This window comes from Molothrus aeneus, chromosome 26 (assembly GCF_037042795.1).
Source record: "Molothrus aeneus isolate 106 chromosome 26, BPBGC_Maene_1.0, whole genome shotgun sequence".
NCBI lineage: Eukaryota > Metazoa > Chordata > Aves > Passeriformes > Icteridae > Molothrus > Molothrus aeneus.
In genome coordinates this window covers 3,922,267-3,941,150 of record NC_089671.1, presented here as the reverse complement: position 1 = coordinate 3,941,150, position 18,884 = coordinate 3,922,267, and the positions used below count along the sequence as shown (strand labels likewise).

The 18,884-nt window shown below is 42.1% G+C and overlaps 1 protein-coding gene across 1 annotated transcript in view; it reads right to left on the bottom strand.

Annotated features, from left to right (window-relative positions):
- Positions 1–531: 531 nt before the first annotated feature.
- SMURF2 (SMAD specific E3 ubiquitin protein ligase 2) overlaps positions 532–18,884 on the bottom strand; it is a 61,091-nt gene continuing 42,738 nt past the window's right edge. Inside the window, exons 8-19 of the mRNA XM_066565867.1 lie at positions 17,627–17,829; positions 17,370–17,454; positions 15,263–15,421; positions 11,301–11,511; positions 9,752–9,855; positions 8,743–8,857; positions 8,163–8,341; positions 7,592–7,729; positions 7,102–7,222; positions 5,619–5,820; positions 4,578–4,653; positions 532–4,313 (exon numbers count right to left, since the gene is read on the bottom strand). Of these exons, the coding sequence (XP_066421964.1) occupies positions 4,214–4,313; positions 4,578–4,653; positions 5,619–5,820; positions 7,102–7,222; positions 7,592–7,729; positions 8,163–8,341; positions 8,743–8,857; positions 9,752–9,855; positions 11,301–11,511; positions 15,263–15,421; positions 17,370–17,454; positions 17,627–17,829 (1,693 nt within the window). The 3' untranslated portion in view covers positions 532–4,213. The remainder of the gene's footprint in view (positions 4,314–4,577; positions 4,654–5,618; positions 5,821–7,101; positions 7,223–7,591; positions 7,730–8,162; positions 8,342–8,742; positions 8,858–9,751; positions 9,856–11,300; positions 11,512–15,262; positions 15,422–17,369; positions 17,455–17,626; positions 17,830–18,884) is intronic.

Below are 18,884 nucleotides of genomic sequence, written 5' to 3'. Positions count from 1 at the left end.
CATTCACACTCACTCACTGAAAAAAGAGTTAAACAGGAAAAAAAACCCCACACCTCTGAAGGAGCTTCTTTTACAGATTAAACAAACCAGCCAGCTGTTACAGCATGAGACACCTCACTGCAGAAATGCAGACCTAAAACCCACCAAAACCTCTCCACAAAACCAGAAACACAGAACCCTGACCTATCCAAACCTCTTCAGGAGTTGCTGTAAGCCCGGCTAAATTGAAGCCTTTAAGGGACAATATTTATCACCTAAGTTGATCAATTTTAGCAAATCTTCACTAAATTTGCCTTTATTTCCCTCCAGGAAGATGGTGTAGCTTTGCTCAGTTTTGAGAGGAGTCTGTTCACCTGTTCACCAGTGCTGAGGTACAGCCCTTGCCAAGCCATGGCAGTGCCTGAGAGGCAAAGTCAGAGCTGCTGTGTTTGAGCAGAACATTCAGCACCCTCCTCACTGCAGGTAACACCACATAGGAAGTCACCAAGTTCCAAGTATTTTCTCCTGAAACAAAGTCGAGTTACTTAAAAATGACATTGTTACATTTAAAGATTTAATTAAGAAAAACTTAAAACTTTTAAAACCATTGATGCTGTGACAGTGCAAACAGCATACAATTTATTGCTCAACTTCTGCATGGGTACATACATTAAGTACTTAAAAACCATTTTATACAGATTTTTTTTTTTGTTAAAGCTCATGTAACAGCTGGGTGAAAATACAATGATACCAATGCTAAAACACTCTGTAATAAATACAATGGAAATGATAAACTAAGAACTGTCAGTTTGTGGAGGAGTAATTACACTTGTATAAACTAATTACAACTACAGACAAAGAACTGAGGATGTGCAGAGCCAGGAACCTACTACATAGTGTAAAGTACAACAAATGGCACCTGTTAACTGTGTGGTGCTGTTTAAAAAGATGCTACATCCAGCTGGAGGATGGTGCTGTGACAGAGGAGCAGAGCTTGAACTTCCATCCATGCAGCCTTTTAAACACACCAGGAGTTCAGTACACATGTAGTGTTGTGGAACAGGAATTTCAAAACAGCTTGTGTGCTCTGGACTTTAGTACAACACAAAAATTTGGTACAAATAAATCAGTTTAGGGAAACTGAACCTATGTGCAAAAAAAAAAAAAAAATTAGAATACATACTGTACAAAGCACCATTACAAAACTCTTTACACCGAGAAATTAAATCCTCTGAAACTCAACTGTGAACTGTATATTTGAAATCTACAAAAGTCACTGTTCATAATTAAACATTCATAATGTAAAGCAACAGCATAAAACCATGATGTGACATCTCTCTAAAACAACTAAAGACTGGATAAAGTAAAACCCAGTAAGAGGGACACATTGAAATAAATATTCACATTAATCATGGGGTGAAAGTCCAAGGTTAAAATGCAATATTAGGCTTAGCACCTTTTTGAGGGGAAAGTAGCTGACATATTCTTGAAACAAAATTTTGGAAAGGAATCAACCCTTTACCACTTTCAGATAAACAAACATCTGACTGGGTGATGAGGGGCTTTAGTTAAAGCTCTCAGTCTTTATGAAGGTAGAAAGGCACTCAAAATACTTGGTATATTCATCCTCATCTGTCAGCTATGGAAAGTTCAATGCAGATTTGTCTAGTTTTGCCTATAATATATTAAATTTACAATATCTGTAGCAGTTTAGAAAAATTCTCAATGCCATACAAAAATGTTTAGTAGAAAAGCAGATGTACTGCTAAGGCTGCTGTGAAAATGAATGTAATTATCAGCTGATCTCAGGTCTCTGTTCTGCAGAGCTCATCTCCTCCCTCCCCAAAGGTGCTTTTGTGACAGCAAGGTGACCATAACTATGCATTCAATAAATCCACCAGCCAAATTTCATATTTGCCATGTTCCATGCCCAGGGAGGCTGTGGCCACAGGCTGGGCAAACACAGGGGCTAAAACAAAAAAACCCCAAGCCCTTAAAAATCCCTTCTGTCAGTTCCATGACACTGGGGTGTGTCCTGTGAACAGCCCAAGGAAGTGTCTGTAAGAGCCCTGCAGCAGTCACTGAGCCCTCAGAGCTGGCAGGGGCTGAGCAGAGTCGGGCAGGGCTGGAATGGCCCCACCGTGGCAGCACTTGGAGTGACCAACTCAGGGCAGGACCCTGCTGGGCTCCCCAGAGCTGCACAGGGGCAGAGTTACTGCTGCCACAGCTGCCTGGGGAGCCCAGCAGGGATGCAGAAGTAGCAGCCCTTCAACAGGAGTGCAGGAGTCCACTGGAAAGAAAAGAAAAAGAAGAAAGGGAAAGGGAGAAGGAGAAAAGAAAGGGAAAGGAGAAATGAAAAGAGAAGGCTCTGCTGTGTTTCAAACCTGGCTGTCCCAGCAAGTCTCTTGGCTTTCTGTTTCCATCCCTAAGTAGCCTCATCCTGCAGCCAGCCCAGAAAGGGAAGCAAAGTCCCTTGGAACAAACCTGCCAGCAACAGCTGTACAACAGAAATAATCAAACCAACATGTGGCTTTGGCTCACCAGATTCTCACCACAATTCTATAAAAGTAGTCCCTTGCCCACTATTCTAACACACAACATCCAGTAGTATTTACTCACTGTGGCAGTCAGACTTGGCAGAGCAAAATTTAGTTTAAGCTCCACAGAACAGACAGTAAATAGCTGGTTCACTGTGACTTACACTGCAAACATGGAACAGCTGGTTACATCCCATCCCTTCAGCATTTTCAATACCTTTGACTTTCTTCTCATTGGCAGTGAAAAAATAGTGCAGATTTGATGATTAATTGTAACCTAAGTTACAAAAACACAACACTGATTGGAAAAAAAACTGCTACTTATTCCAAATATTCTCATGGCTGAGAGGAGAAGGGCACTGTCTCTGAAGCAGCCTGATTTATCCACACACCAAGAGCAGATCAGACAGATCTCAACTGAGAATTTCCAAACTAACATCAAAGTTCAGTTCCCTCTACTGGTAGTGCATTTTATTCCCCTTTGAAGAGATCAACCCATGCTATAAATCATATATATACTTACTTCCATCCCTACAATCAATAAATTATGTGCTCTTACAACAACCTCATTTCCAAAGCACATTACACATATTTCAGTCAATACACCATTTTTCCTTAGCTGTAACTTAAACCCACGTGTCATGAGCAGCTGGACAGAGATTACAACATGTTTTACCTGATAAATCTTTAGCATCAACAAATACAGAATATGATTTGGCTGCATTCAAACAAACTTTGGTTGACTGGACAGGATGGATTCTGGAACAAACTGCTGACAGGCTTCTGCTGGCAAAGCCCATCAGTGCTTCAACAGCTGAAAAATGCAGTGTTTTAATTTAAGGTCAAAAGCAACAAAAAGTACTCTTGACAGACTTGTTAGAAAAATGCTGTTTAAAAAAAAAAATCAAAACATCTACTGTTCATTAAGAAAAGGTTATTCCACATGTAAACACAAGGACTGTACCAAATAGTCTGTGTCACTCACTAGAAATTCTGCTGGAGGAATCTGACAAGTGATATAAATAGGACCCCAAAACGTCATATTCGGAATTCCTGCTTGAAAAATATAAAAAAAGCCCCTGTGGCAACATTTACCTGGAATTTACATTGCAGAATATAATGGTTTACTATAAGAAAATGCAGTTAACATGTAAGTGGCTTTCATTAAAAAGATTAATGATTCTTTCAGCCAATTTTATGCAAAGTTAGAATAATCCAAAATATTTTTTTTTTTCAAAAATAGCAGGTATAGATGCTGTTCAGTATCATACATTTAAAACAGGCTGAAACGTGACTTGTACCGACTGCTGAAGTTGTGTCTTGGTATCTGAGAATAGAAATCAGGTAGGCAAATATAATAGATTACCTCTTACAAAAATAGTAGTAGTCTTTAAGTATAGAATACTGCTTAACTGTTGAAATGTAGGAAAAGTCAGCATTCTGTATGTTCAAGATATTAGTTTTTAATAGCAGCTGAATGATCCTATGGCAGGAACCACAGAACCTATTTTCTTGAAATAAAAAAATTTAAAAATTTAAAAAAAAAAAATCCAAAAGTTGTCCTTTCCCTCCCAATGTCCTAGTGTAGAAAAGGGAAAGTTTCCTGTATTTCAAGCATTTCTTGAGTCTTGGCTGAGGGAAGGAAGGGCTTTCTGGCTGACAGGAGTATAAATAGAGTGTGGGAGAGGCTGGCAGGGTCATTCCACAGCAAAGCCACAGGTCTCCTCGATGGCCGTGAGCAGCTTCTCGTAGAGCTTCTCGTAGCTCTCGTAGGCAGGAATGTCGATCCTGTTGAAGCTGGGGGGAAGCACAAGCACAGAGGTTTCAGCTCTGCCCCACCTCACTGAGCTGCAGATGCTGCCAGCAAGGCTTCATGAAGGAAGGGAGGCCACCCAGCTCCATTAAACAAAAGCCATCTCCAGATTTCACACCTCTGCTGCTCCCTAAGGGACAGCTTTCATTATGTCATAAAAGACAAAAGAAGTAAAACTGCTCCAAATACTCTGACAGCAGATTGGTCTTTAAGCTACAGATCACAAGAGAGAACTGAGAAAGCCTTACCAGGTATGAGCTTTAGGCAAATTATTAGTGCTGGCATCAATCTGGTGTATTGTGAAGAGTCGTGGGCCTGCAGCACCTGAAAACCCAGAGCACATCTCTGTTACTGGGTGGAATAACATGAAATGCCTTTGGTGCACTGCAACAAGACAGCAACTAAAATACAAAGAGAGGCTCTGCAGCAAGGCAGATGAAATCATAAACAGGCAGGGAAAAACTGCAAAGTCCCAGTGGTTGTGAGACAGACCCCTCCCTGCCCACCCAGACAGCCCTGCAGTTATTTAAAGGAAAGGCAAGGAAAAAAGCACTGATCAGGAAGAACAAATCAGCTTTTTTGCACAGTGTACTGAAAAATTCCAACAGTTTTTAATTTATCTTCTCTCAGCCCTCCTATAGAACAAAACTTACACAGCTGTACCTGTCCCTGTTTCATAACAGGTCTTGAACAGTGGCTAATTCCACTGAAATCCCACAGTATCACAATGTCAATTCCTTATAATTTTATTAAATTAATCTGACTATAGAAATCCCTTTAATGTCTCTGCTAAAGAAAAAAGACTGCAGCACAGCCACTGTTTAGACTTGATCTGCACTGAAGATGCCACAAAGGACAGAAGCAGCTACAAATGTCCCAACCTGAGCAAAACTGGAATCCTGGTCTGAGCAGCCATTAAAAATAGAATTCAGAGGGTCACTGTTTCTCATGGGGACTCTGCTGTTAAAGAAGAGTCTGGGCTTGAGTTGTGTTACTGCATTTCAGTCTAAAAGAGCTGTACAACTGATGAGGGCTTGTAAAAGGTAGGAATTAAAACCCTGGCTTCTGGAACCCCTCTAAGATCTGAGCTGATCCCAACCTCCTGCCGGAGAAGGAAGTGAAGAAATGAAATAAAAGAGCCATTTGCACCTGCCTAAGAAAGCACCAGACACACAGAGAAGCCGCTGGTGATTGCACTCAGCCATTGGAACGGCTCTTTAGAAGTCGCAGGGCAGCTGCAGCCCCACCTCCAGCTGATGCCCGCGCTCCAGCGCAGCCCCGGGCGTTACCTTGGAGCGCCTTGAAGCCCTGCAGAGGCACCCGCGAGGAGCCGGTCACGAACTGCAGCAGCCGCGCCCTCCTCTCCTCGTCGAAGAGCTCCACAGCCTTCCAGAACCACTTGACGATGTTGCTGTCGGGGGTACAGTGTTTTAACCTGGTATTTGCCTTCCAGTCGTTAACATCGATTTTTCCCAGTCCACAAATGATGAGCTGTAAATTAAAAATGGATTTATTATATTATTTCATCACTGGTATAAAAGTGGGTTTGGAGCCAAATTATGAAGAAATTATAGTGGAAAATGGATAGATTTTATACCAAAGGCAAATTATAACTTCTCCCTCATCTTAAACAATGCAGAAATATATCTTTCTTTGTTTTTTTTAATTTTACCTCTGTACACAAACCATTTCTCACATGGTCTCCAATCAAATTAAAAAGAACCCAAACAACCATTTCAAGCTTAGACAAGAGGGCCTTGACCTGTCAGTTAAACAGAAGCACAGATTGCACCCCTGTATAATTCACATTTGACCTCAGTATTTCTTTCAGGAGCATGGCCCAGGGTGCAGTTTGGCTGGTCCAGCTCTGGAGCCCCAAAGGAATCTTGTTCCTGTGATACCACACAAAGGACAGAGCTGACACTGAGCCTTCAGTGCTCCTGAAGGGAGATCCACAATGGATCGGGTTCAGTCCAGGGAGGATGTGATCATAATTCTGAAGACATTTTTATGACTAAGAAGAGTGGACCTTCCCCTTTCTTATTCTACAGCTGCAAAATGGTTCAGGGTTAGCAGCATGGCTGCCTCACTGCAGGGAGTGAGAATATTCAGGATAAAGGAGGAGCAATCACCACGTTCCAGCCCAGGGATCACAAGCACATGTGAATAATTCACCTGTGGCCATTTTACATGGCAACCCCCTCAACTCCACAGACTGCAATTCCATTTCAGTTTAAAGCAAGCTTGGGATCTGTGGATTTCCTTCAGAGAATATTTTTTGGACGCTGATCCTGACACTCTGTAGCACACTTATTTGTGACAGCACCTTTCCTTCTGCTGGATTTACAGGACCAATGGAGTCTGGCAGAACTGAGCTCTGCAAAGCCCAGGTGCCTGACACCGTTCAGGGCAGTGCACTAAGGGCTGACAGCCTGTTCTCCTGGCAGCATTGAATTTCACATGAGGAAACTGCCCTGGGAGAACTCTGCACCAGGACTCTGCCAGAGCAGTGACACAGCCCGAGGTCACTGCAGGTCCTCAGAAGGCTCAGAGGGGTTTGAGCTACAGGGGAGCCACTTGTGCAGTTGCTGTCAGCTGTCACCTCCAGGAACACTGCCACAGCTCTCACGGCAGGCACCCCTGAGCTGCTCAGGCCTTGCCCTGCCCCTCATCCCAGCTCAGAGCACACCAGGACAGCCGGGACTGCCCCACATTTCACAGCTCTGAGAGCCTCATTACACCTGACACACAACACAACACTGCTGCACTGACCTCCAGCTCCTTCTCATCAAATGTCTTCAGCAGATGTTGTGGGATTACTTCATTAAATCCCTTCTGCAGCGCCAGAAACTGAGCTTCGATTCCTCGTAAAAACCGCCAGTTCACATAAAGTCTGTGAGCAAGTGCAAATTGGTTTGTGGAGGATGTATTCAAATACAATAAAGCTGCAATTCCATTTATCCAGCCCCAAACCACGGCCCCACTGACAGGATTACAGCAGAGCACTGCACAACCCCTCAGCAAAACCCAAAGCACAACACTGACCATTACTTCAACAGTGTAATTGTTGAAGTAAATCCAGCATTCCTGTATCACTTCTCACACAGCAATTTTAAGCAAGAACTCTTCTACTACCGAGATAAATGAATTAAGAGTTGCACTTTTGTCATGCAGAGGAGACTGTATCAGTAATGACTTCATTAACAGCTCCTCCCCAGTGTCGGAAATCGAAAAAGAGCCCTGGGAAAAGCTCCTGATGTACCTGACATATTCCTTTTTGTTCTCCTCAGTCACGGGGATGCTTTTGCCGTTGGGTTTCAGCTCGTGCTGGATGATCTCCCCGTAGGCGTTGTGCTCCACACAGAACGTGTGGTCCAGGACCCCGGTGATGTCGTTCTCACTGGTCCAAAGAAAAGCAGCAAATGACTGAGGGAAAACATTCTGCAAATATATTACAGCCATGTTCTATCTGACAGAAGCACAGTTTCATTTTTCAATGGCATTTCACAGTCCTGCCTGGATGCAGAAGGTGAACATACAGTTTTACTATATTACATTAAAAAACCTTTATCAAAGTTTCACTGTTATATTTTAATAACCTGTCACTGTTAATAATAGGTAAAATTAACAAATTAATATTAACTCCACACACCTCCCTCCTAAAATTTGAGTAGTTTTAACATTTTAGCCTTAAAGAACCTGAACTGTGTGAGATATTTCTTAAATCTGCCTGAGAAGGAGATCAAAATACACCTCATTTCCAGGATTTAGGACCATTATCTCATAACAGAGACAGCATTCTAACATCCAGAGGTACCCTACAGAGTACATACAGTATCCAAACTAAGCTGTTATGGAGATCAGGGTCCACCAATTCCATGTCATCCAAAGTAATTGGCTTCCCAAGCAACTGCTTGTAGAAAGGCAACGTGAAGCCGCCGTCAATGTAGTGCCCATGGAACACAGCCATCCCCATGATCCTGCCCACAAAGTGGAAATAGGACAAGTGTTCCTGGAACAGAGCAGAGACAAGGCCATTCCACTGAGTGACAGCCCCACTGCCGAGCATGAGACAAAACTTCAACACCCAGAAAAGAAGAAAACCCCAAGCCCAAACCCTGTGTAGAGGTTTTGGTTTGTTTTCATGCATGAGCATTTCACTTCCAGTCCAGGAGTCTTACAAGTAACAATCAAACCGAATTTCTCCCAAAGGAATCATAAATTGACATCTGACAGAAAATTAAGAACACATTTGAGAAGTTTGATCGGTGCAAAAAAAGAAACTATCATATCATTGTACAAATTCAGTGTCCAGCAGTAGCAACTGTAAGAATTTGGCTCCTAAGTGTTGAGCCCTGTCCAGGTGTGTGTTTGAGTTCTGGTCCTGATTCACAGCACTGGCACCAGCCCTACCGGGTTGACAGCGGAGTCGGGGTTGATTTGCAGCGTGTAAATGTCATCTCGGGAGTACTGGAAGAGCCCATAGTATGGATTCAACATTTCATGGGACAGCAGGTACAGCCACTCCCTAGAAAAGAAAAGAATTTATTGGTACTCTACAGACAAATGCATTCCTACACTGAGAATCCTTTCAAAACACTCTGATTTTTTTTTAATCTTGCTATTAAACATAAATGTGAGTGAAGTTATCTCTGAACATGCTGAGATATGGCTGAAATCAGAATTATTTTTACTAGCTCAGTAACCACACAACACCTGACAGCTTTCCAAGATTTTCCTTCAGGTTACTCATTTCCAAGAGTTTCTGACTGTGATTCTCCTACATCCATGACACACTAAGACAAGACATTATGTATTCACTTGAATAGAAAGATGCTGGAATAAAAGCTTTTGATAGAAACCATCTTTAAGGTAATGGATATCTTTAATTCAAGTTTTAATTATGTGTTCACAAATCAGTAAATAATGGGCTGACAATTGGGAATGTCACCTTATTATAAGGGAAAATAACCTCAGACTATTGACAGACTGAAGTTGCCCACCAACTGCTGGTGGCAACATTTTGCTTCAAACAGAAGTGACAGTTTGCAATAAAGCATTCTTTGGTTAAAAATGTGCCATAAAGCCAAGTATTTAGTGGCATATATTCTCAGATACCCAAACTTCACTAACCAAAGAAAAATATGCTAATTTCTATAGATACCAAAACCTCTCACATATGACAGATATTTGACATGATGTGTTATCTGCGTTTTATTTTCAATAAATTAGGGGTTTTTTTTGATGCAGTTTTTCTTTTACAATACTACCTAGAGCTATATGTTCTTCTGACATTTAATCTGTTACAGAAATAAAACTAAATAAGAATAATACAAAAGAAGCTGGGCTGGTTGAGGATTCAAAGCACAGGGAAGGCTGGCAGGGTTGGGTGCAGGGGAAAGACAGAGGAGCCACTGTTTACCTGGCCACACCTCCATAATCAAGGCCCTCCTCCCCACGAAATTTTATCATCAATCGTTTCCACAGGTCTTTTGGCCTCATCTTCATGACTTGCCTGTAGGATTCCTGTAAACACACAACACTTCCTTTTATGAACTGCTGTTTACAGAGTAAAAGCTGCTGCTGTGTATTGGAAGTGAAGGGAGTTTCAGACTCGAGTCCAAAGGGAACACTCCTAAAGGGGACATTATTTTCTGATCTTCATCAGTTTCTCAAATCACAGATTGTTTTCACCAAATGTGATAACACTTGTCAAATAAAATGATGAGGAGATGAGAAGAACGACCTCCCATTAAATTTGCAGGGGTGAGCAGTGATCAGAACATTGTCCCTCATTCTCACATTAGTGACACAATTTTTTTATAAGTTATCTCCTTTTGTTTTCCATAAGTGCTCCTGGTTTTTGCAGCCTGTAGAGCCAAGGGTGGAGCTTGTCCTCTGGGTAAAACACATGTGCCAGCCTCCAAGAAGCACCTTAAGAATGGAATCAGCAATGCCATCCCAGTAAATCTACAGGATTATTCCTCTGTCAGTAAGTGTTCACCAAGGAAACACAGAAAGCAAGTTGAAAGGCAGAACAAATGCAAAGGAATTCGAGAAAAAAGAAAAGTCTGGTTCTTATTTATGTCCAGTATCAGCCCAAGCTCTGCATCTACAGGACAGAGGAGGCAGGTGGGTGTGTGGGGACCCAACACACTGGACTGAACAAGAACATCATAATTCTGTAGCCTTCCCTCCCTTCTTCTTTCAGTTGCTCACAAAGTGATCTGACTCTCCAAAGGGAAGACCAACACAAATCTTTCTTGGCTGGGAAAAACTGTGACAACACAGTGGGAAGATCAAGTTTGTGGGTGGGGTAAAAATGCAACAGGGATGGGTGGGATGGGTGAAAATCCTCAAAAGGACAAACTGTTCTCCAGAAAAGGCCAATGAATTATAGATGTGTTTAGTCAAGTCAACAGAATGATTCTGCTGAATCACATCCCAAAACAGAATGCAGAGACCCCACTGTGGCCATCTCTGGCCATTCAGAAGCCCAGACAGTTGTAAAACTGGTCTGATTCTGGAGAGAGAATTCAGATCGATGATAAGAAAGCCAAACTCTGAAGAGGAATCCTATTCAGTAGTAGTTTTACTGAAGTTACACTGTAGCAAAGATCACTAATAATAGGAGTTGAATTTTTAACATCCCCTCTAAAACACTCATCAGCTTCTCAAATACACGGAAGGAGGGAAACAGGATTGTAAGACACATGAAGTGCTCAGACTCCTTCCCCAGTCCCTGAAACAGGCTGAACATCTCCAGCCATAGAGGAAGTTTGCCTTGATTTCCGTAGAGACCTCTATGTCAAATACATGGCAGTGCTGGCATCCCCCTGGAATGGCTCCTCTTCACCACAGGAAAATCCCCGTTTGCACTGCAGCCTCCGAGGTTCCAGCTAAGTGAACAACTCCTCTACCCAGCTATAAACAACCTCCCTGTTAAGAAACGGGGCAAAATCTCGAGTTACCTCAAAAATCTCCTCCCTGGAGACCTCGATCCGACAGTGGCCAGCCTGGGGCTGCTGCTGGGACAGCTCCTGCCGCAGGATCTTGAGCTTCTGCACCAGGTCCCGCTTGTAGCGCGGCACCGTCAGGCACTCGGCCTCGTCCGGGAGCTGGCACAGGGACACCACCTGCTGCTGCTGCTGCTGCTGCTGGTCCTTCAGCTGGTTCTGCCGGCTGCAAGCACACACAGCTGCCTCAGACACCCTTCATCCAGCCCCTGCTCTCCCCTGAAACCTTCAGGCATTGTACCTAAACTGCTTTCAATGTATTGTGATTATTACTGTGATTACGCTGAAAACGTCTGGGGCCGTAAAGAATAAATTCAGAGTGATTTTATCCTGACTAAAGACATATGGGTCTGTCTTTCTTGGCAACTATCAGGTGTTTTTAGGGCTTGTTATTTCTATTAGTGCTACTCTACAAAGCATGCAAAAGGTTCCAGCACATACAATAAGGTATTATCCATACAATTTTACTGCTAAGCTGCTGACACTGAATTTCTCAGAGACCGTTTCCATATTTCCTTTGCGTGTTTTCCCTTCCTCCATTTTAAAATCCAGGGATCTGCCAAACACTCTGCCTCTAATCTCCAGTCAATACCATAGTCTGTTTTAAATGGCTTGTCTGGAAAAGAGTAAGCTTACAAAAAGATGTTTGTACTGGCAGCTTGGCAGGGACCTTGTCCCTTGTACCTGGCCTAGTCTGGACCACAGGAATGTGGGAGTTCACATGGAACTAATTGGCACAGATAAACAAGTATTTTTACTAGCAATTCTAAGAGATTTGGTAAATCTGACTTCTTACTAGGAAAAGTAAATGGATCATGTTGCAGAGATGTTCTCTCTGTGTCGTTTCTTGTACACAGTGAGTGGATATTTTTATAGCTTTTTAGGATGGCATTCTCAAGCAACACAGGATAAAAACTGTATTTTTAAAGCCTAAGAATATCATCTCTCTATGGAACACATGAGAATACCCTACATTTACTGGATAAATAAGAAACATCACAATTTAGAATGTTTTCCAGTCGAAGGCTAGTTCTTTTTTTTTAAAGATCAAACAAAAAATAGATGGAACCAAACACTGTTTTAATGTATTTTATAATTTCATTTCAGAAATTAAATTTAAAATTTCTTAATTATAATGAATTTATTTTAATGTATTTTATAATTTCAATGAAATTTACATTTCAATGTCTGTTTTGAGACAAGGCCTAGTAGAAAACTCTCCTGGCCAACCAAAATTCACCTTCTGACTTTTCCACAGGGACACCCAGAAAAATACAAATCATTGTAATAATTTAGACAAACACTGGCTCTGGTTCTGTGGCTCTATGTCATTTGTGCCATGTGCATGGTAACTTTCACTTGTGATTAGTTTTAAATATGAATCTCATTTAAATTGTATTTACTTCATACAGTATTAAAGCTAAATCCTTATTCTATCATCAGGAATTTCTAATTCCATAAGGAAGACTAAGTGAAAACATTCCTTGTATAGGACTACCAGAGAAGGCCAAATTTATAAACTAAAGTGAGCACCCCTCCATAACACATTTAAGGGTAAAAAGTCACAGTTCCCCAAAGCACAAAGCTAGACAGGGTCATTCTTAAAGGAAATGTAATCTCTGAAAAGAGCAGGATTTTAGCATCAAATGAAATCATTACTTTTCTCCACACAGTGCTTCCCAAAATAAGGAAGTGCTAAGAGGAGAAAAATAAAATGCCATTTTCCAGATTTGACTAAAAACGATCAGTGCAGTATTAGCTAAACAACCTGCAGTGCTTGAGGTCACTAAATCTCATTTCTCAGTTTGTTTTCACAGCTGAGTGACCATGCTTGATCCATACAGTGCCTTAAGGATACAACTAAATACTCTTCAGGTGCCATAGCTTATCAAAATTATCACAAACTCTTGGTCAATGTCTTAGAACAGAACTGGGTACCAAGTCTGATTATTTTCATAACTTACAATGTCATAACTGGAAGAGCAAATGATTTTACTCAGCTCAACAGAAAAAGTATCACTGAGAGTAAACTTTTTCTCATGCCTTTGAACCTACAACTCTATCACACCCATCCCACATGAAGTCTAAACTTATTCCTTTGATAATTTACAAAATGACAGCCTAAGGCAAAATACTTTTTTGTTTGTTTTTTGAAGAACAAACTAGGAGGTGGGCTCAAGGTAGGGGAAACTTTCACACATCCTGTTCGGTGTAATAAAAGAATAAACACCAAAAATGATTTATCAGGCAGCAGACTTTGCTGATGACACTGCTGGGTGAGTTTCTGAAATCCTTTCCTAATGAAAGACAGATGGACAAATGAAGAACTTCAGCACACTGTAGGAGAACTCTAAGTTCAAATAAATGCTAAATGGTTCTGTGATTCTGGAAATTAAAAGTCAAATTGGATTTTCCTGCTAACAAAGGTAGCTCTGTTATCTGTCCTCCACAGTCCATGTAGGGCTACTGTGCCCCTTCTGCCGTTTCAAAATAACCCACCTGAGGAGGCCAGTTTGTCAAATACACACAGTTCACTGAGCTCTCTACAGCTTCAGAACTGCACTGCTGTAGCTAAGAGGGTCTGAAGTTTTTCTTGAAGTAAAATAATTGAATCTGAATTGATTTTAGGAACTTTTCTGTGTTTCAAACACGAATATGCTCCTTCACTGCTGATTTTTTTCAAGATCATTTTGTTTTCAAACCACCAATTTCAATTCAGCTAAAATGAGTAGTGATTTATTTTAAACTAAAAAAAAAAAAAGGCACCCAAAGTGTCGGGATGATGGCAGCTTACTAAAGTCCTGTAACTACACATACAAAAACAATGATTTCTCTAAACAAAACACATCTTTTCTGTATTTAGGCTCCTCTCCCTCTTGGGGTGTGAGGTTCAATGTATATTGGGTAGAGGCTAGACAGCTTTTGTGTAATGCACGAAAGACATGCTGTCTCCTGGATATGACTTTCCATTCCTCAGCTTTGTCTTTTCCTGCTTGTTCCCATTAGTCTTTCCTTCAGCTTTTCTTCCCAATGATTCACTTCCTTTCAGGACTATTCCTCCTACTGACTCCTCACGCAGGGCTGCCTGGCTTTCCATCCAACCAACTCTTCATTGTTTCTTCCACTTAACACCTACTCAGTACTTTACAGGTGTTTCCCAAGAGCATTAAAAGGTTTTAGCAGGAGGAACAATAGAATCAAACTCACAAGTACCTCGTACAAGCCGTCTGAGAGAAAAAAAATGAGAGAAAAAAGAAATATTTGTTTGCTTTTTGGTTTCCATTTTTAGTAGAAAATCCCCAGTGTGTAATGAGTGCCTAGGGAATAAAACACGAGCCAGAATTCTTTAAAGTTCCCCCTTCTCTTTTTAAAACTGTGAGATGAAATTATGATATCAAAACACGAAGGCAGAACAAATGCGGTTTCTGTTTTATCCTTTTTGTAAAACAACCGAGTTGAATTATTTTGGCCTTATTTTGAGAATATACCAACTAGTCCTACTCTAAAACTGAAGGCAGGAGCTGAGTTATTTCTCCTTTACTCCAGGAGAATAGCTGGGCACTTGTGCACTCCTTCCTAACTCATCAGTATTTGACATCACTGGCTCACACGCAACTTATTTTAAAACGAGTTCTTCATAACTGAAAATAGAATGAAGTATAAAGAAAACAAAGTCCCTCTCTTGCTGTTAGGAACAAAAAAAAAAATCTATGGGCCAATCTTTGCAATCAGACAGCACTTGCTTCCCTCCCCCTGTGCATCACAACAGCCACATTCCTGCCTAAATGCTCCTGCAGGCTTTTTTCAAGCTCATCTTTGCCGTGAAACAGGGTAAATTGGTGATGTGGCAAAGAAATACTCCTCAAAGGCTCCCGGCATGGCAGAGCCACCCGACCCAAAGCAAGCTCCAGACTCACTTGAGGACCAAGTGCAGGTTTGCAGAGAGCCGCGGGTCCGTGAACTGCGTCGTTCTGTTGTTATGGTCAACAAAATAAACCCTGCCCGTTGCTGTATTTCGGATCTCCCATCCAGGAGGCAGTGGACCAAGCTCTTCACAATTGATGTTGCTAAGATCCCTGTGAAAACAAATATAAAATGAAAAATACCTCAGCAATTGGCCTCCGAGCCAAACAAGCGTAAATGTAACAGAACAATTCCATGAAGTCTGAGAAAATGTATTGTCTCAGAAACCTGATCTGTTCAGCTGGAATCTCTGCTCCCAAGGTACAAGCCCACCACAGCAAAAACACACACCCCAGAACACATGCCGTGGGGAAAAAAGTTCTTATCAAATGGCCCTCATTTCACAAACTAACTTCAGCTGTTACATTAATAGAGGCTTCAAGCAAAAACAAAGACCAATGCCATATTTGTCAAAATGGAATTGCAGTTCTGCACCAATTCTGACAGAAAACATTTTTTAAAACAACATTAGTCACGTAAGAAGCTGTGAATCACACTTTAGAAACTCATACAAAACAAAACTGTATTTCTGAAGAGTTAGACTTTCCATGAAGAATTACACATGGGATGTGCATGGCACTGGCTGTTTTGCCCCAGAACCCCAGGAGCCTGTGGGAAGCAAACAGCTCTCTAACAAACGATTTCAAATCAAGCAGATGAACAATGACTCAGCTCTGCCCTGAGACACGCAGAGGTGGCTCAATAGGTTTCGAGAAAAATTCTGCTGAAATTAGGAAGATGTAAACTTGAAAACAAATGCTGGTCTCCAAAAATACACACTGGTTATTCATGGATGCAATTCACACCTCAGACCCCTCACAGTGTCCAGTGCAGCTCTTCCCAAAGGTGTTCAGCTCTCCCAAAATCATGGGAGCTGAGGGAGGGAAGAGCCAAGGGACAGAATGCCTTAAAAGGTGCAGTCTGCAGGGATTCCAAAGACTCCAGGAGCCGCTAATGGAAACATGAAGCTCTGGGGTGGAACTGCTGCTGCTGTTCCCCATGAACACAACACTGCTGCTGGACTGCATGACTGTGGCTATTAGCCTCAAAAATAAAATATTCCTTAGAAATGACATAAATTCTATCCTCATGCAAACAATTCTTGTTCTCAGAGACACTCCTGCTGTTTGTGCTGCCACACCTCAGGGCAGTGCTGACTTAGACTGCACACAGAACTATCACACCCCAAACTTAAGGATTAGATCTTCATATTGGTTTTTTTTAGAGCCTGGTTTTGCATAATATACAAGTCACTGACTTCCTACACAACTGCAGCCTCAGCTCTGCAGGCAGTGCATCAAAGCAAGGTACAATCTTCCAACAGAAAAACAGTAACAAAATTCGATTTCAAATCTGCCAATTTCAAACCACACAAATCTCACACCACCATTCCTGGACTTTAGGAGGCAAGTGTTTACAAGAGGATTTATTATCATTTACAACAGGATTTCTTAGTTATTTAAAGGACAATCAGAAGCTACTAATAATTTCCACTATCATCCTTTCCTTTCAAACACATCAGCAATAATCACATGTACTTTCATGAACACTATGTACATGTGTACTGTGTAAATAAGAACATGGAATTTAAAATACTTAGGATTTGTTTTTTTCCAAGTGTTAAGATAATTGCAACAGGAAAAGCAGTTTGACTGTTTCAATCCAGCCCAGTTTTCACTGAAGTATCTTGATGGAACTTCTTTTGGAAGTGTTCAGATTCTACTGGTTTTTTTCATTATGTTGCAGAGTACTAAAATCTGGACTTGGCTCTAATTCATATGCAAAATCTAGAATCAGTGAACTGTTCCTGTTTCCAAAACACTACTGTAATTTATTTCTTAGTTTTCCATTTTTTCATTACAATACCAACTTGAAGAACTGGGGAAGACAGACTAATTCATTTTGATGAATGACATGTTAAAATAATGTATTAAGGGCCAAGAATCAGAAATATTAGCCAGGGGCCAAGAATCAGAAATATTAGCCAGAGAAAACTTTGAGGAGAGCACTGCCTAAATGATTTTGATTTGAAATATTAAGGGTACTTCCATCATTTCTTACCTAGGTACTCTTGGATCGTGCCACGTGCTGACACCAGTTTGAGTATGCAGAAAATAGACCTGACCTTGCTGAGTTGTCCTTTGCTCTGTGAAATCAAGACAAATTAATAAATATAAGAACAAAAAACGCAGCATGAAGACTCACAAAGACCGATTTCCTTCAACTAAGGAATGAAAATATCTTCCACATGAGAAGACACAACCCCATTTTCCCCGTTTCTTGAGAGCCCCACAAGTGACCCCCGTGGATTTCCATACCATATCCCTCGGGCAGGTCGGGAGGGGTGTGCAGGTGAGTCCTGCTCATGTAGTTCCTGTGCCTCTGCGAGCGCACCCTCCTCTCGGCCAGCCGCGGATCCGCCGCCTGCCCGCAGGACGCGCCGTTGGTGCCGCCGATGGGGGTGTTCTCATCCACCAGGCAGCTCAGGGGCCTGCCCGGGCTCGAGTACTCCGATGCTGGCCTGGGGACAGCGGGACAACCTCAGTGTGGTGGCCATGAGGGTCACACCTGGGGCAGCTGCACCCCGGGCGCTGGGGACACCTCAGCGGCCGGCCCACCAGTGTTGTATTGCACTAAATAGTTTTTTTAGTTGTTGTTTTGCACTGGGTGATTTGAAATTTGTACTGAGTATGTTATGTCACGGAGATTGCCATTTCCCTTCTCCCATCACATGGTCTTTCCCTCATGCACCCCTCTGCTATACTCCCTGGTGGTTTGGCCCCAGGTTACCCCTCCCCTGGCCCCTCCCCAATGGTATCCCATTGGCTGCAGTCCTCTTTCCCCGCCCCCTTTCCTCGGGTATAAAGGTCCCCTGCAAAGACACAACGCCTCCATTTCCGCTTGGGAGTCTGAGGCATCCCTTCCCAAGCCAATAAACAGGACACTCATTCCATGTGGAGAAGAGCATTTCTCATCTTTTGCTTTGTCCATGTAAGACCGTGTGGGCCAGGGTCCATGGGCAGCTGGAGTGGACTCAAACAACAGCCCAAGACACGGATCTTACACAGCAGGACACCTCGACTGGAGCAGGAAGCTCCTGGTCCATGCCCACCAGAGGAACCAGGAACCTCCTCACCTCCTGTTGCCACATTTCTCTTCACAGAGAAAAGCAAGGCACAATTCTTCTCAAGAATATTTCTGGGTTTCACGTTCTCTAACCTCAGAGACAGAAAAAACAATTCTTATCTCATTTACTGCTCCTGTGTTGCTCACAAGTGGAATGCATCACGGAAGATTGTTTACCTGAAGGGAACTGATAATTGGGTTCTGGTGTGAGTGTTTTGATTCATTGGCCAATTGAATCCAGGTGTGTGTGTGGGGACTGTGGGCTGACAGTCACAAGATTCTGTACAGTTTGAGTAGAGTTGAGTGCTTGGCAGGTGCAGTTTAGATGTAATGTAATATAGTATAGAATAATATAGTGTAATCAAATAATTAATTAGCCTTCTGATAAGATGGAGTCCTCCTCATCATTTCTCCCTGCCACAGGGGCTGTCTTGTTCCAATAACCTCCAA